This window comes from Pezoporus occidentalis, unplaced genomic scaffold (assembly GCF_034315485.1).
Source record: "Pezoporus occidentalis ecotype Australia unplaced genomic scaffold, CSIRO_AGI_Poc_V1 ctg54, whole genome shotgun sequence".
Lineage (NCBI taxonomy): Eukaryota > Metazoa > Chordata > Aves > Psittaciformes > Psittacidae > Pezoporus > Pezoporus occidentalis.
In genome coordinates this window covers 5656842-5669533 of record NW_026915877.1, presented here as the reverse complement: position 1 = coordinate 5669533, position 12692 = coordinate 5656842, and the positions used below count along the sequence as shown (strand labels likewise).

Here is a 12692-nt window from a genome sequence, read left to right as displayed (position 1 = left end):
AAAGGGAGAATATGGATTCAGACTTCAAGTTCCTGAAAAGCAACTTCATGTCTAGGTACTAAGAATTTTTACTACGTATTGGCTATTCTTTCCCTCAGTCTACAATTCTAGCATCTTCATTTTTTCTTCAGAATGTACATAAAATGCAGCAGTTAAATAGACTGAAACTTGCTGTACAGAATTACACGTGAAAAGCTGGACTCCTGACTGAGACCTTCCAGGCTCCTCTGCCTTCAGAGGGTTCTTTGTGTTCTACTGCATTTCTAAGATGCTGGGAGAAGGGTGCTTCGGTACCAACTCCATCAAATCCAGATGTGTGCCTGAGCTTTCACAGGTATTTTATTTTTCCTGAAGGACCATCTTATCCAAGCCCAGGAACACAAATATCTTAAGCTTAGGCAAAACTGACACCCCTTGGCAGTAATGGAACACATGTCCAATCACAAATGCTAAATAAATACATAGGAAAAAAATCAAACTACATGTCAAAGCGTAAGCAGCTAGCTTACCCTGGCAATCAATTGTCACCCTGTGGGTTTAACGAGGGTGGCTTAAGAACTTACCCTACGGCAAGCAGCAGCTAGCTACCTTCCCTGAAACTCAGCTAACTGGGACCATGTGAGTTCTGTCACTCCACCCGAGTGCACAGTCAGGCAGATTAGTTTTAACTACCTTCAGTGGTATAGTTTAAATTGGGATTTCAACAAACCCAGATTTTGCATGACAGAACCTGCTGAGGCGTTTCAGGAAAGAAGGTCATAGCCTCCAGCTAACAGGAGGTAATAAACAGCTACAGATGGTTCTTTCTTAATCTATTACAGCTCTCTCTGCAGAAGAACAGACTAAATGAATAGGGTACACAAGCCAGACATCTTGCTGAAGACCCAAATGTACCCAAAGACACCTGGAACTCCAGAGCAAAGGAACTACCATCACCTGGCCATTCCAGAGTAGCAAGCAGTGCCAAGACCACCAAACCATACTTTTTGCACAGCCTTGGGCTAAAGTTCATTCAATTGAAATAAAAAGCTCAAAATATTTCTCTTTTCTAGTACACTACCACTGAATCCCACTAGTGCCTTACCTCCAGAATGTTTCTCTAGCATATTTTGGGGGATTGTAACTACATGCCAAAGCAAATTCTGCACAACTTCACACTAGTTTTTTGCCTGCAAACTTATCCTTGTGACTATTCTGACAAAACCTTAAGAAAATATTTCTGTTAAATATTTTTTAATTATAAATAATAAATAAAAATATTACTGTTAAAAATTCATGAGGAAATACCAAACTGGTATTTCATTCAAGAGAATTTTTATAAAACTGTATGAATTTTAATTATTGAAAGCAGAGTTCTGCATGTTAGTGCATCTACATGAATTCTTTACTGAGTATATTCTTTACTCTTCACTGAGCAAACCTGGATACAATGTGTCCTTTAATCAGTTACTGTTAGCCTATTCATTAATACTTTGCTGCACTGAAGTGAAGAAAACTGAAGACTATCTTATAGGTACAGTGAACACTGGCCCTAGGATTCTCATGCTACCAGCACATCAACTTTTACACTCTTCACCTCTGCCTTCACTCCTCAGGCTTTCTGGAAACTCAATTCCCTATAATGAGATGACATCACTCTGCTGGTTTAGCAAAGGTAAGAAGCGCCAAGCAGACAGAAACACTTCACTCTTACACACAAAAGATTATAAAAACCCTGAACATGTCTCTATCCAACACATCAGGCTAACTGAACTTTCTTTACATGCACAGGACTTAAGAACAACAAGGTTTCTACTTTAGAAACTACTTCATTAATATTTAAACTGTTTAGGAATGTAACTTGATTCGTATTATATTACTTTTGCAGAAGTCCAGTATCTACCCCCTACCAACTGCATAATCTGATTTTGTCACTTTAGAGATGAAAAGTTGGAGTTACTGAAGCTTTCAGCTTTGAGAAGTCTAATGCATTTTATTGTACCGATTAAAACCCAGCGTGGTCACATACTGCACTTTCAAGGAGAAGCTGCTGCTGTTATCTAGTCCTTAAGGTGTCTTTTCCTGATACTAACATGTAATGCAGCAGGACAGCTCACATGTGGTGCACTGCAGTTCTAAAGATTCTTAATTTTAGCCCACTATTATCCCCGAAAAAGAACTAGGTTAGTAGCACAGACATGTAGAAACTGTATTTTTCCTTCAGAACAATTTGGTATGATCTATATAGTTTTCAATTAAAGAAGTTAGAAACAAATACTCTTCCCTTCTCACTTTGCTTTGCAAGAGGAAAAAGAATAGGTGAAATAAAGGCATAACTCTACACTAAATGCATACAAATACATACACCCAAACCCTAATTTTTCAGCCAGTAACACAAATGTTTGGTAACTGAAGATGGAGCATGCATACAAACTCTACTGAAATCAACCTATTTCCTTTTTTTTAATCCTTTCTATTTTTTTCTCACTTGTATTTCCTAAGTATCTGAAATGTATTTATTTCTTTATTTTGTTTATATTTTGGTCCCCTTCCTCAATTTCAGACCTTTTCCTTGCCATCTCACAGCTTTAGTTCAAAGCTGATGTCTTAGATACAAAATTGTATGAGCTGCCATTCTGGAAAAATATAATAATCTGCCAAATGGCAGAGTTTTCATGTGAAGTTGGTTACTGAGACAAAGCGTACTAAGTATCACAAGTACCATTTTACATTCCTGCAGCAACAGCTCTTAAATAAACACTTTCTACCTCTGGACTTCCAAGTTTGAAAAGGAGGTCAGCATTTCTCTCCATGGAACAGCTATGACAGCTCAAGGACTTGGCTGCACTTCACAGGCAGAAGTGCCTGACCGAGGTCACGGCTGGGACTCTGACAGTACCTGTGCATGGGACAGCAAGGCTACAGGAGGAATGCAAAACTTAACAAAATGGCAGATTTCTAGGTTTTGTTAAGATGTTTTGAGAGCAGCGTGCTGGCTTCTAAAAAATATATAATAATAATAGAAAAAGCAAACACAACTATGATCTTCAGTTTCTAGATCGGACAGTTAACCTGAATTCTCACTGCTACATACGTCTTCTCCAGCTACTATATGACATGAAACAGATTAAGCCCATCATCCTAGCAAGTAAGATGAAATGTATTTCTGATTTAAACAGTACTGCTTGAGGGAAAAGTATCTATTTCCCTTGCTTATTTTAACTGCTTGACTATACCACTGTTGTCATCAAAAAAGGCGACAGCTGAAAATATTAAGTATTATTTATTAACTGTTTCTAAAATGGTGAAAAGCTGTAAAAAGCTAAATATATAACTCTGCTGAAAATGTTATGAACTTCAAACACATTTCTTTAATATTTTAGTTTATCGCTTGGCTGATCTCTCCTCCCTGGAATACATCTGTTCTGTCAGGCACACAGTAGCAAATGGTTTACTCACAGGGACTTGTGCTTTCTGCTTAGGCAAACCTGCCAGCCAAAACTTAAGTGCCTGCTGAGACTGAACGCATTGTTTTACTCATTCTTTATCTTCCATTTTAGATATCTACATCAAGAATGTGCTTACAGATATATGCAGTACGAAGGATTAAAGCTTTATACAACTGTCAATTCCTGTAATAGGAGGATTTTTCTAATAAAATGGTACATATGAAACTCCACAAACTTGTAATACACATTTACAAACAACGGGCATCCATCAAAATCACTATAACTACATTTCATTTCTGCTTTTCTTGTTGACGAAGGTTAGTAAAGTTTTCACAAATACTTTAGCTAAAGAAGCTTCAACTTCTCCAATAGCTGTCTCCTTGCATTCACTAACACAATTCCTGTGCCCACTCTGCTAGGCACTGTACAAAGTACCATAGCCATCTTACGTCCACATACAAAAATTAAACAGCTCTGCCACCAGAAACAAATGGTCCTATGACCTGGTAGATGTTTTCAGCTGACACAGGCAGGCACTAATGCTCTGGATATGAATTTAGAAAGCTGTATCTGGAATACTACACTCAAAGGTGGTCACTCAGACTGAAGGAGGCTATTTCAGTTTGAAACCCAATACCACTGAAGCAACCGAGACTCCCAAGCCACCACAGAAGGAGGTCACACAGAAGAGCTGGACATGGGCAACCCACCAGCTCTACAGACCTCAGATCACTGCCACCCTACTGTGCTGCCTGAAACCACACACAGCACTGTGACGGTGGTACCAGCATACCACCTGTCACCAGTGTCTGCCTACTGGTATCACAAAACAGTAAACTAAAAAAGGTCTCTGTCACGTTTCACTGTCTTTCGAAAGAACTAACATCTTTCAAGTATTATTTTACCTAAATTATGCAGCACTGTAACTATCGTGAAAATCACTGTCTTGTCTGTACTTCAGGTATTTTCAGAGGGTGACAAGTTGACATGTACCACCTGATCAGTCACAACTGTTCATACTGACTTCAAGTCATCTTACATGAGCACTCCTACAAGCAGTTACAGTAATTCAGCTGACACACAGTCACTGTGTGTGGTGTGCAGTGGATGTACATTCACAGACAAAAATACTATTTCATAGTCCAGTCTACTACTGGGTAAGACAGTATTTACATATGAAGCTGAAGTCAGTATTAAATCATCCCTCTTCAATTTATCATCAGAACAACTCATAGCAAGCTACATTTTTTTTTTCACATTTGAACATCAGCAAATTGCATACCCTCTCTCTGCCCCACCATACTCCTTAATTCTACTGGCATTCAAAGCTTTGATGGAATTTCAAGAAAGGCTTACAGTCTGGGTAAACAGAAACCTAAATATGAATATTGGAGCTGTAGCAAGGAGCTTTGCAAGTTTCACTTATTTTCAATGCAGACATGCAAGAAAAAAAATAAACATTTCTGAATTCCTGTGGGCCCAAGACAAATGATAGCACACCCCATAATTTTAAATGAACAGGTAATGCTGTCCAGGTGCCGCAGCTGAAGTGCCGAAGGAAAGAGATGGCATTAGGCATCAGAGATCTGGAGTGATGTCTTCTGTAACTAAAGACAGATGGCCCACTCACTGAGCTAAACATCTTAAATGGCCCTAAGAAATGATGGATTGACTGGAAATAGAATTACTTTTTAGGTCCTAAAAGAGTAGGGGAATCTACAATGCTTCCTGAAGTCATCTGGTTAAACTACACCCTAGAAAATATGCAATACAGTGCAGTCACATCAAAGTTTGTGTATCCAACTTAACCACCAGTGAAACTACTTAGAAGCACTGCTCTTACTGTATTTACACTCCCAGGACTGCCTGAAAACCAGAAGCAAGCAAGTAGGAAACTGTAACAGACAGAAGGAAACACAATAGAAAGTTCTGTCTAACATGCAGGTACAGTCAAAAAAGCAAATTCGAACTAGGCTGTTGAAAAAAAATGAGAGAAAATCCTGAAAATCTGCTGATACTACACAGGTCAACAGTTCTGTTCCTTTTTTTTAATCCCCCCCCCCCATTTTATACTAGACGAATTAGCAGAGATAAAAGATAAGAAAAAATAAGCTAATTTCCGCAGTCAATTCTAAAGTACAGGCATTTCAAAGTTCAGTCAAATAGTAAAGACAAAGGAAGAGACTCTCAGTGAGCACTCCATTCTCACGTTCTGAAATTAAGGGCACGAGATTCCATTGCAGAAAAAACAAATGTTTATATGTAATTATTCATAACACACAGAACAGCAATTCTACAGCTACATTAAAGATATTTATAATACACTAAGTAAGAACTGGAACAGCCTAAAACTATCATAGCATGGATCAATTTCCAACAAAGGAGATGCTTTTATTCTGTAAGAAAGATGAGTGCTGCCTCAGAGTGTTTAGCATCTGCAATCCAAGGACTGGTTAGCATCTACCATGGCAAGGAGTTCCTAGCCAGCTACTACTTCGGAATTAATCATCATCTCTTCTGAATTGTTCTGAATGGATACTTAATATCTGTGCCCAAACTATTCTTCCAGCAGCTCTCTGATGATCAGGTAGGAGGTCCTGATTTAAAATTATTCATTACTCAGCTAAACTCTGTCAAATACATTTTAGCCCTGCTCTTATTCTGCGCTGAAGCTCTGCAAACAATGTAAATCTGTTCTTTCGTTTCAATTTAACGTAGCCCTTCAATGTTTTCAAATTTGAGTAAGTGCAATATTAGTGTAAACAAACAAATAAATAGTTTATATTACTCCTTCCCTCTTCCTACCCCAAAAGTGCATACTGATTTCTATAGGTAATTTTTATGGATCTTAGAATTTGCCATGAAAGTTTGGTGACATCCTATATTGCAATATATGCAAGAAATTTCAAATATAGCCTTTGGAAACACTAAATTATCTGATATGTCATGCCAACAGAATTAAACTAGTTTCTGTAAGGGTAATTACACCCAGATCAGCTCACTGTGAACAGTCTTGTTCAGATGAGCTTGCTGCTGCATGCCACGGAATGCCGCGAGTGCGAGGGCCGCCCACAGTTTGGAAGCGTCTCGCATGTTACGACTCCTCAAGTGGAACAGAAGTTACAACTCGGCACGACTGCACACTGTCTTGCAAGTGGAACTACTCACTCTGTTTACACTCTTTATCAGCATTCTGCTGTTTTATGAGGAAAAATTGTGTGCCCATGAAATGCAATCCATGTTCATCTCACAGGAAGTTTACAGTTTTCAGTCACAGAGCGCACGTTGCTCTGAACCACTTTGGAATATTTCTACTACTACATAAAGTGCACGCTGTATTTCAGCTGGCATTGGGAAAGTGGAGAAAAACCTTCCTAGTAGCTATGAAATACATTCGATTTTACAAAACTCGGAAGACTTCAGGTAGACACGTTATTACTCAAACTGACTGCTCAGTACCTGAAGTGTTCCAATTTTTTTATTTTCTCTACTGCCTGCCAAAAGGGTTTGCATTCCAATGAAGTCTGGTGTGCCAGTTCTGAACTTTTGTTAAAGTTGTCATGACAAGCTGTTATTACGAGTGCAGTATTTTACAATTAAATTAATAGGTATGAGCCCTTTGGTTCCCACCACCACTCAGTTTTCACAAGTTACACACAACAGGTAACTCATCAAAAGAATCAGTCAACTGTGAGATTCATAGAGCCAACTCCCACCTGAGAGGTTAGGCAATGTGTTTTATAAAGTGAGCCTGACTACTGACCCTTGGTACATACTGATATCTATCTTCACCAGCATATACTCCAACCCATCTGGCAGCCCAGAACTGGACCAGTAACACAAGAGATGCAAAGTTAGCTGCACTGCTGCATCTGGTTGTAGGAGGCGCAACAGCCCAGTGGCTTCTTCACAGAAACCTGTGCGTGTTATAGCATGAAATGCAAGTAAGAAGATACAACTGCAACTTCACATGGTTTTTCTCCGTCTATCATCCCTGATCTTATAGTGTATAACACAGCTAAAAAGGATTTAACAGTTACAGGTAACACTAATCATGTACCATGTCAGGCTCTTACGTGGTTTGAAAGTGTACAGGATGCCATGAAATATCTTGGAAGTGCTGAGCATAATACCCATTTATAAAAATAATCATGAGATAATAATTTTAACAGGCAAGTAACCTACAGGTACACAAAAGTAAAGCTCTAAGGGAATCCAGGGCTGCAGGTGATCTAGTGCTTCCTTCTCCACCCCCTACACTATTATTACTTAGGATCTGCAGATTCAGGCTCGTTATCTTTCATGCTCGTCTTAAGGGAGCAAACCAGCTAACTACTTGTGGGTGTTGCTTGCATTTACAATACAGTTGTAATACAGGTGGGCAACAGCTTAACAAACCCAAACTACACGTACCTTCTGTGCAACACACATGTTTCTTAAGGACTAACCGCAACAGAATGAACCATGCTCCTGAAATGAGAGTCCTCCTCAGGTGTGCTCAAGTAGGCGACAGTCTGACCACCAGTGCCTGTCTCTGGACTGATTCAACCAGGTGTACATCAGGGCCTGCACTCTGCTAGTGTTTGTAGTGTCTGGGTTAACAGCCATGAAGATAGGCTGAGAAGCTACATGTGCCAGCTGAAGAAGCTTAAGCTGGTTTAAGGTACTGACATCACATTCCTCCTTGCCTCGCAAACTGCTACCACAGCTTCCCTTGGGCTGGCACTTGTGCAACTGGGTGATGAACTGGCTCAGAGGAGTGACTTGACTGACACAGAGAACAGCTTGAAGCCCAAGCTGCAATCACCAAGATAGACAAATGCTGCCACAAAAGCACCTGTGATTCCATGCCAGTATCTGTTTTGCCAAGCAGCACAACCCCCAAGCCAATGCCAGCTTGCAGGAATCCGATTTTTCAAGTGTATAAATCAGAGGCACTGCTATGACCACCAAGGTCAACCAAACCTCTAGCTAGATGCCTGAAATGAAATGCTTCCAAAAATTTTAACCACATTTAAGGATACTAAAGCACACTCCCTTTGAAATAAAGCATTGTTGATTTCCTCAGGGACAGAAAACTTCAACAAAGGACACAACCCAAAAAGAGTACTCATCTTAAGCTGAATGAAAGGTGATTGGAGAGATAAAATAACTAAAGCTTTTAACTTATTCTTCCATAGGAATTCAACTTTTTTAGCTTTCAAAATGGAATCTGCACAACAGCTGGAGAAATATGTGGATCTAGAGGGAAGACAGGCAAGTTTAAAGGGTATACAACAGTCATCTTGTTCAGGAACATTTTTGAGTATTTCAAAATTTCCTATAACACAAGTTCTCATGCTAGTCAAATGATAACTCGGGTCAGGCAGCTTGAAGTATAAAAACAATGGTGTTAGCTGGTACAGTGCATTTTCTAACTTTATTTTTAAAATATTTACCTCCTGTTTCTTAAGGTTTTGTAGGGAAAAAAATCCATTTAATTTGCAAAAATAGTTATCGTGGCCACAGGAAGAAACATTCAGAATGATACCCAAGTTTACTGCTTAAAGACTATAAACACATAGTATTTAAGGCAAGAAATAACAATGTTCAGAGCATTCTGTTCATAATGTTCAGTACATAAGCTCTATGTACATGCCAACCTGAAGTTTGCTGTAACCTGAAATGCAGATATAAATGTTTCATAAGAGAACACATTGTTACCAAGGCTCTCAGATTCAAGAGCTACCAATCATTTGATACGCTTGAGATGAATGAGTGCCCAAACACATTTAGAGGTAGAAAGTTTCCTAAGGGATTAAAAAAAAATAAAGACCTGAAATACTAGTTACACCCAAAATATTAACAAAATGCTTTGCTATAGTTATTGTCATCATGTGAACTATATTCAGTATGTTTCATGCTATTTAAATATGCTAACAATACACTTGGAGCAAGATGTTCCCTGGAAACAAATGTAACAACACAAAGTATTTCAGAAAAGCTGAATGAAACTAGATAGTTAATTCCGGGAGAAAAATTATAGGATTACTGCATTTAACTAGCACTGTCACTTTAATACAATCATGTATAAATCTACTGTATTTCTCTTTGACTGAATCTTAAAAGTAAAATTCAACATATTTTAGGAGAAATTAAAGCTTTACGAACACTCTACTGAAAATGTAATCAATTATTAAGGAGGCCTCTTTAAACTGTCCCATAAACTCTTTACAGCAAATCTGCACTTTATTTTTTTTAAATACTTCAGATATTAATGGAAGGTGAACAGCTGTCAGTGAAAATATATGTATGTAGGATGTAAGCACCACTAAAAAGCCCTCTAATTTATGGGACAGATGAAAGTGAAGTCATCAGGACTTGTACCTTGTGCTGGCGATACTTGGTGATTCTGCTCCAAGCCTACATCTTTCTAGCTGATTAGCCACAATTTGCCTTTCCACTTCCAGTTCTCTGGTAAGTCTTTGAAATTGGAGCTCCTGAAATTTCAAGATAAAAAGAAAAGCATTCTTGATGTTAAAAAATGGGTGTGGATGAATTCTGAAACAATCACTGTTTCATCACAACCATGTTTCTTGTTTTGACTCTTCCTTAGTGGAATAAACTATCAGAATGTTAAAGTGGGAATTTAATTGTTCCTTATATCAGTGATTCATGCAAATATCGATTTATCACCTGTTACAAAAGGAAAAGAATGTTTAAGCATTTGTGGATTTTATTCCTCCTGCAATTAGAATCTTTGTGCCTCCTTATGTTGCCACAATCTAACAAAATTAGTGCCTATAAAAGTCAGTCTTCGATTTCACCTATAAAAAGAGATATACTGGAAAATACTGTATCTTGACCTTTCCAACTGCAAAACTTCATATCCTAAGCTATATTACGTTTTGACTTCTGTATTCAAAAACTTAAAATTTATTATTTCAAACTGGCTGAGGGTAGAGATGTGCTCTTTCACCTTTTCTGAGTATAAATCATGTAATTGTATTACACAGTAGTTGCATGCCTTACTGTATTACAAAAGTCACCTTCACTCAGAGATAACAGTTAATGCAAACTATTCTTTCCCACCTTATACTACGTGGAATGAGGCTAAATACTGTACTTCCATAAACGGTCCCTAAAAGAGCTCTGTATTCCTTCCAGTTTGTAACCTTTTCAGTAAGGTGAAGCTCAGCAACACACCCTATGGCTTTCAGTGTCTGCAAATACCTCTTGAATTCTCACAGCTCCAGCCCTGGAGGGCTTTACGCATTGAACAGGAGAGCTCAGAGTACCAGTGTAGTAAACACCTACTCTAAATACATGATTTACTTTACAGAAGTAAGGATAAAGTTTCTTCTACTGACAACACAATGATACTACCTGCAAGATCCCCCAAACAGAAGGCTAACTGGCACTGATTTCATTAGGAAGCCAGCTGAGGGCTAAATCGAACAGCAACTGCCATAAAAAAGAAATCTACTTCTGAAAGTCTGATTAAGCTCTATACAACTAACTGGCTCCTTAAAGATATGCCACCCAAGCTACTGCCACTCCCAGACAGCATTAGGAAATGTAGACACTTTCAAACATTTCTCAGAGCTCACTAACCAAACTGAATAAACACACTCTAATATTCCAAATATTGGCCAGCAAAACTGTTTGCCTCGAGGACACAGAACTAGCCCCACTACTGCCATAAAACACAAGCATCCACAGATTGCATTTGTCTACTATTGCTCTACTAAGAGAAGTTCAGCAGAACAGAATGTGCTGCAGTTCTGCTGAAAATTAATATGCACACCAAAGGAGCAGCAGGAGGGAGATGCGGTCCCCTGCTTCCTCCTAGCCCCCGCTACCAGTAGGTTGGCATTTACCATCAAGCTTCAGCATCAGAAAAGCTTAGCACAGTCAATACTCAGACATGAAAGAGCATTTTAGGACATCCATCTTAAACTTGGATTTTATTAAAACCTGCTTTAAGGCAGAATTCTAAAGCTAAATCCTTTTAATCCAGAGACCTGATATAAAAAGACTCACGGATGTGATGACCTGCAAACCACGGCAAATCTTATTGACCTGCACACGGACTAGAAAGTACGGATAATATCAGGCTTGTATGACACTACTGCATCCAGCAGCAGAGACCCAATCATCACAGTTCAATACCACGTCTTAACATGATTCGGTTGCATGTTATACCAAGGAATATATAGGCACCCACTCAATTCATCTGGACAGTCTGGCTCTTGGAGAGAAAATACTAAAAGATGCAGTAAGCAAAAAAAGAATTTTATACACAAGAATTTATTATCCAGTTCTAAGTCTGAATATACATTATACATCCACGTAAAAGCTGATTTACCAGCCAGTCATTAACATGCTAGTGGAAAATGGTGATTTTCAACACAATATTCAGACACAGAAGCTCTGTAAGTTTTGAAGGAAATCACAGAATCACAGAATCCTAAGGGTTGGAAGGGACCTCAAAAGATCATCTAGTCCAACCCTCCTGCAAGAGCAGAGTAACCTAGAGTACATCACACAGGAACTTGTCCAGGCGGGCCTTGAATATCTCCAACGTAGGAGACTCCACAACCCCCTGGGCAACCTGTTCCAGTGATCTGTCACTCTCACAGTAAAGAAATTTTTCCTGATGTTCACATGGAACCTCCTATGCTCCAGTTTACACACATTGCCCCTTGCCCTATCACTGGACATCACTGAAAAAAACCTAGCTCCATCATCCTGACACTCACCCTTTACATATTTGTAAACATTGACGAGGTCACCCCTCAGTCTCCTCTTCTCCAAGCTAAAGAGTCCCAGCTCCCTCAGCCTCTCCTCATAAGAGAGATGTTCCATTCCCTTAATCATCTTTGTAGCTCTGCGCTGGATTCTTTCAAGCAATTCCCTGTCCTTCTTGAACTGAGGGGCCCAGAACTGGACACAATATTCCAGATGCGGCCTCACCAAGGCAGAGTAGAGGGGGAGGAGAACCTCTCTTGACCTACTAACCACACCCTTTCTAATGCACCCTAGGATGCCATTGGCCTTCTTGGCCACAAAGGCACATTGCTGGCTCATGGTCATCCTCCTATCCACCAGGACCCCCAGGTCCCTTTCCCCTTCACTACTGTCCAGCAAGTCAGCCCCCAACCTGTACTGGTACATGGGGTTGTTCTTCCCCAGATGCAAGACTCTACACTTGCCCTTGTTGAATTTCATCAAGTTCCTCTCCGCCCAACTCTCCAGCCTGTCCAGGTCTCGCTGAATGGCAAC

The 12692-nt window shown here is 39.4% G+C and overlaps 1 protein-coding gene across 3 annotated transcripts in view; it reads right to left on the bottom strand.

Annotated features, from left to right (window-relative positions):
- PKP4 (plakophilin 4) overlaps nucleotides 1–12692 on the bottom strand; it is a 90524-nt gene that overhangs the window by 39576 nt on the left and 38256 nt on the right. For 2 of the 3 annotated variants that reach the window (XM_062637851.1, XM_062637852.1), the window contains exon 3: nucleotides 9795–9907. The exons of the other annotated variant lie outside the window; for it this stretch is intronic. In XM_062637851.1, the coding sequence (XP_062493835.1) occupies nucleotides 9795–9907 (113 nt within the window). The remainder of the gene's footprint in view (nucleotides 1–9794; nucleotides 9908–12692) is intronic. 3 annotated transcript variants of the gene reach the window in all.